The sequence below is a fragment of the Silurus meridionalis genome, chromosome 3 (assembly GCF_014805685.1).
Source record: "Silurus meridionalis isolate SWU-2019-XX chromosome 3, ASM1480568v1, whole genome shotgun sequence".
Taxonomy (NCBI): domain Eukaryota; kingdom Metazoa; phylum Chordata; class Actinopteri; order Siluriformes; family Siluridae; genus Silurus; species Silurus meridionalis.
The window spans coordinates 2,823,637-2,829,636 of NC_060886.1; the positions used below are offsets into that span (position 1 = coordinate 2,823,637).

The 6,000-nt window shown below is 34.9% G+C and overlaps 1 protein-coding gene across 7 annotated transcripts in view; it reads right to left on the reverse strand.

Annotated features, from left to right (window-relative positions):
* The window catches only part of LOC124382671 (signal transducer and activator of transcription 4-like), a 36,286-nt gene extending 30,625 nt beyond the window's left edge, over positions 1 to 5,661 (reverse strand). Inside the window, exons 1-3 of one of the 7 annotated variants that reach the window (XM_046844763.1) lie at positions 5,511 to 5,661; positions 5,259 to 5,393; positions 2,303 to 2,438 (exon numbers count right to left, since the gene is read on the reverse strand). In XM_046844763.1, the coding sequence (XP_046700719.1) occupies positions 2,303 to 2,438; positions 5,259 to 5,386 (264 nt within the window). In that variant the 5' untranslated portion in view covers positions 5,387 to 5,393; positions 5,511 to 5,661. Of the gene's footprint in view, positions 1 to 2,302; positions 2,439 to 5,258 lie in introns of all 7 variants that reach the window. The other 6 variants (XM_046844765.1, XM_046844764.1, XM_046844766.1 and 3 more) reach the window with 6 other exon arrangements.
* Positions 5,662 to 6,000: the final 339 nt, after the last annotated feature.

Here is a 6,000-nt window from a genome sequence, read left to right on the forward strand (position 1 = left end):
AACATTTAAATGCATTCAAAAGTGCAATAAAAATATATGTGCAATAACACTTTTTATTAATTATTATTATATTGTTCTGTGCAATAATACTTTTTTTATTGATTCATTATTTTTTTCTTCATAATTTTTATTATTATTTTAGTTAAAAAATGTACAATAATAATTTTTTTAGCATATTTTATTTTATTCATTTTTATTTATTTTTTATTATTTTATTTCAACTGGAAACTTCACTATCGCCGAAAACAAATTCCTTATAAGTGAAAGCATACTTGGCAAGAAAGCTCTTTCTGATTCTGATTCTGGATCCCCTTTAAGAACCCGGGTTTCCTTCAGCCAAATGGTTCTTCCCCACATGTTTTGAATGCATTTGCATGTAATTTCCCCTTCAGTTAAACTTGAAGAACCAAAATAATTGTTTCAGCTACATGAAGATACCGCATGCTTTACATGGGTTTGGAGTGAAAGATCTCCTGCTATAGAGCTCCATCTCTATTGAACACCTTTGGGATGAATGTAAATGCTGACTGCAACCCCAGACCTCCTCACCTCCTCACCTCCATCAGTACCTGACTTTACTAACACCATTGCTTTTGGATAAATGAGCAAAAATCTCCACAAAATCTAGTGGAACATCTTCATAGAAGAGTGGAGCTTATTATAAGAGCAAATGGAGACTAAATGATGAATTGGATGTTCACAATACACATAAAAAAACTTAAATGAGCACAAATCTCCACAAGGACACTCTGAAAAAACAGTGATTTTTGATTGTACCTTTGCCAATGTGTTTATTAAAATTTACCTGAATTTGCACCTGTCTAATATTCATTACAACTGTTATTTCATCACCGATTGATCAGGCTGGTAAATTAGCCAAATTGCACAGCGAAATAAAAACCTAATCATTTTGGGTTTTGGAAATTCATAACCGCCTTCCAAAATGGTCGCCGTGTTTCTGGTGCCACAGGAATCAGTCAGATGAGTCATAAATTCGTAAATGCTTTATATTTATGAATCGGATGTAAATCTTTCCAGAGAAATTTCAGACTAAACACTGTTGTTGGGTTTTTTTGCACAGTTGATGAGGAACTGTTGCTGAAGCATCCTGTTTCTACCGCACTTAACCTGTACTACACTTATAGAATGCGCTAGAATTTTGAACGCATACGTGAGTGCTGACTTTTCGACCCTGTTGTAATTTCTCAAATGCAAAAAAGATTTTTTTGTCATGAAGTCAGCGGAATATCAGAATCCTCACCATCACCCCGCTAACCCTCGCTGTCATGAAACTACTTTCAGCTGATTCTGACAGCAGATAAAGTGCTTCATGTGCATCCTATCTCAACATCGGGTTTGTTTCCTCGTGCCAGTACAGTTTGAGATCATCGACCTGATTAAACCATGCGGTACTTTGAGGAAATTAATATGAAACCTTTTTCAATTACATAATGCTAATTCGCTAACTCAATTATATCGGCATTTACAGTACACTGCTAGCATGGTGCTTCTGTGGAAATATATTAGCATTTTGTTTGCTACTGTATACCTGACAAGTTTTAGCATTTTAATCACAGTGGTGGAGTCCTAATGTGTTAGCTAACCAGCTACTAACTCCATGCTCGCTCGGTTGCACCGTATTCTAAGAAAGAAATCTCCAACTATGAACAACACATTTGACAACAAACTGTTCTAACAAACTTTACAGATACAGAAAGTGTGCAAAGCTGGACTTCATGCCAATGAAAATACAGACGAACATCTTGACATTTACAATTTTGTTTGGTCCAAGGAAATCTTCATATCGTTACATTACCAAGTTTGTTGCATAAAAAACAAAAGGAAAATAAATGCGTCTCTCAAGAATTATGAAAAACTCATATTTCCAAATATTTTACAGGCAACTTGCATTAGCTGAATTCAAACATTTCAATGTATTGAATGAATTTCCTTCTTTAGTCTGCATTTTCTATCCCTGTTTAATTTGATTTCTTGTAAAATTGGTAAACTAAAAGCCATACAAAAAGGAAAGTAAAAAAATGGACAAAACAGGTTATTTTAAAAATTAAAAATAAATTAAAAAAAATTAAAAATAGCTGCGTACCTCGACTCTGAATACAAGAAACTTTCTCTGGACAGATATCAAAGGAACCTTTAAACTCAACAGATAATCTCAGATTATGACCCATGTATTTTTTAACTAGATCTATCACAAATGCAAAATCTGTGAATATGTATATAATTACAATGAATTTTGCGTATATCGTTCTGTCACCAGATGATCCATGCAGATCTCTCATACCTGAATCTGCTGGAAAATTCTCTTCAGGTTGTGTCTGTGAAGAAAGTTCGGCTCCTGAGTGCAGTGATTCTCAAGCTGGATCAGGAAGTTGTTGAAGAGCACCATGGCCATGGCCTCATGATTCATTGCTGTTTCCCTAAAAACACAAAATATATACATACTGAGCCTGTCATAAATGTGGAAACGTTTTGTTTTCTTTTGTTTCTATGAAACAAACTTGGTAAAAGGCACAAAAACACAAGAATTGGAGAGTAAATGAGTGGAAGAAAGTCCAAATGTGATATTTTTGTCTCTAACAGAAGAACTTGTGTAAGACGAAGAACATTAGAGAAGATGTGATCAGACTCCCCTCACCCCCACAGTCACACATGGAGGTGGAAGCTTAATGGGCTGTTTTAGAGCAGGGAAGGTTGGAGATTTATTCCGGAAAGTGAATCAACACGGCTCCCATTCCATACTCCAACACCATGCGATACGATGAGCCGAAGCCTACGACTGAGCTCTATGTTATTTAAGTGTTATTTAGAGAGCAAACAGTCGTCTAGAGTGATATCTATCATGGATCGACCTGCCCAGTCACCACACCTAAATCCTATTGAACTGCACCGGGATGAAGTGGATCACAAGAAATCTCTAGTGAAGTTGAGATTGTTTGAATGTTTGGAGAAACTAACTGTCTGGATGCCAAGAGTGTGTAAAGCCGCTCTTCATTCTAATCGAGGATTAATTTATGAAAATAAAGTGGAACATCTGGATGTATATATCTGTTAGGTCAAAGTAAATCTTCATATCGTTACATTACAGGTTTGTTGCACAGAAACAAAAAGAACATGCCTGTGTCTCTCAAAACCATAACACTAGATGTTTATTTCACAGGTTAATTTTTAGCATAGCTATTTATAGCATTAGCTAAAGTCAAACTTCTGTTTGAAGTCACTCTATAAATTATTTATTTAAATATATGTCAATACTCAATCATCAAATCAGGAAATTCGGAATTTGATCTCACTGGTTGATTTTGAGTTTGTGTGGACTTCATCATCATCATCATCATCATCATCATAACCATTATCATCATCATCATCATCATCATCATCATCCTTGTACATCTACTAAATCATTTCCTTATTTTTGTAAAAAAAAAAAATATTATTTTGTTTTGTTTGTTTCCATCTAGAGATCTCTCAGTTGTTCTGTTTCACATGTAGACCACAACCTGCCGTCCAAAGCCAGGATGCAGTCTGAGCGATCACGTTTCTGCTTTCACACGGAACTAAACTCTCTGTAAACACACTCAAAAAAAAAAAATGGCAAAGTCCAATTCAGTTTAAAAAAAAAACGCACATGAAACTGAAAAGCTGAGGAAACACTGGTGTTGTTTTCATCCTAAACCACGGTGCTTTCGATTTCTGGCTTCTGATTGGTCAAAAGGTTTTTGTTGACGTTGAAATGGTTGCTGTGGTGAAAGTGGAATAGAACGCTTTGGGGCGCGCTGTTATTTGGAAGTAATCAAATACGTCGTGGTAACTGGAACTCTGCTTCAGCACAAGCACCACTGCTGCTACGTGAAAATGACGTATCAACGCTACGGAGACCGAGTTGTGTCCTGAGAGTCACACAGAATACAGATTAACATGGCAGAGGTAGAGCTGTAACTTCCTGGAGACAGAACAGGAAAAAAACGTCTGGTTTTATTAAATTTTTTACTTTTTTGCACTACAAAGGCGTATTTGTGAAAGGGGTCATGCGTTAGAGCTCTGTCTGAACCAAAGAAATAAAAGTGAACTATTTGTATTATATTGAATTGCAGAGCATCGTATTTTTGTCATTAAATCGCATTGTGTGTATAGAAATCAGATCGTAATAGGGGTGAATCATATCGTATCGCATCGGAAGCTGCTTCATATGTAAGTTTGTCATAGTGTATCTTTGGCTAGGAACCAAGATGGGAATCGCATCGGCCTCAGTTACTGAGATGCACATCCCGAATCTGTATTAAAACTCTTGGAAAATTATGAATCTTCTTGCACTTTATTTATTTATTTATATTTATTTATATATTTTATTTTATTCGTTTATTATACACGAGACCGCTTGTTTTGAAGTGGCATTTTTTGAGTAAAAATGCCAAGATAAGATCAGGTCTTGCTCTTTTCGTTAATGCTTAAGATCATATAACAGTCTTTCATGCTGCTTTTGTATCCTGCACGCGGATAATCCTCCGATTATACACCGCGACTGCACCAGATTTTCTTTCCCTCCACCGTTCCTTTATTCGTTCTTTACATCTATTGTCTAAATACATTTTTTTTTCTTTATTACTATTAATTCACCCGAGAAGCCTTCATAAACTTAATCAGAAATTTTCTCATATTTATTTTATCTCAATGCAAATTCCATTCAGTTCCAATGTGCTTTTCAAGTCACTTTTTTTTTTTTTTTTTTTTGCAATTAAATAATACATGTAAAAATTTTGTCAACGCCTTGAAATGTGACATGTATACGGTACATCTAAAACTATTTACTATATACTATTTTTGCTTATTTATTGCTCTATGATTATCTTTTTATGTATGTATTTATTTATTTATTTTACTTTTAAATCACATCAAAAAAGATATCTCACAGTTATTATCTAGTATTATTAAATATCAATTAAAATTTTTTTTATAAAAAATTTTAAAAACTTTGTAAAACTCTTTTGCATTGATGTGTGAGTCGTGTGTATATGGGTGTTCTAAAACTATTTTTCTTTTTTTTTAACTCTTATTTTTTGGAATCATTACGATTTGGAGATTTCATGACAGATCAAGTCAGACTCAGATTCATGTTTATGTTCTCAACTTGACCTGTCATAGTTATATATACTTGTTATATAAATGTGTGTGAGTGCGTGTGTGTGTGTGTGCATGTGTGTGTGTGTGTGTGTGTGTGTGTGTGTGTGTGTGTGTCCTACCAGTCCTGACTTTCGATCCAGCTTGCCAGCACCTGTCTCAGCTCCATGGGAAATTTATCATCATAGAAATAATCCACCTGCTCCAAGAACTTCATGTCCAGCTGCTGTATTTGTTTCCACTGACTCATCCTGCTGCTGAAGATCAACACGAGGACGAAATTAAAACGAACAAAAAAAAAGTGTAAAAAGACTACAAAATTATTTTAATAACTCGAATTAATAACCTGAGATCTTTAAGTCTTCACTTTGTACCTGTCTGAGCTTCACCTAAGAGAAATCTTCTACTCTATACGGCTTGATGTCCAGGGCTGGAGAAACATACAAATCTCTCCAGAGCTCACGATACAATGAAACCCTGGATCATAGGTTCTCAGTTTTTTCTTTCTTTCTCTCTCACACACACCACGCCGCCTTCCTCTGCAATTTACATTTGTTTCACTTCTGTACACTGCTGGGTTGCCAGATTCACCATCTTGATGGATACAGTAAAAAACTTTTTTTTTTTACGTTTTTGACCTTGCACTGTCTACAAACATTACTTCATAATATAGTAAGTTTTAATGAAAGTCAGTAAGGACATAATTTTACTTTCCTATAGTACTTATTTTATGAATGTGTACATATGCAGGATATTTCCATTTTGGGGAAGCTTTTTTTACACTCAATTTGAGAGTGTAATATGTTATTTTTTTACCTATTGCTCCACCACATGTTGGTAAAACATGCCGTTCCTCACTACTTT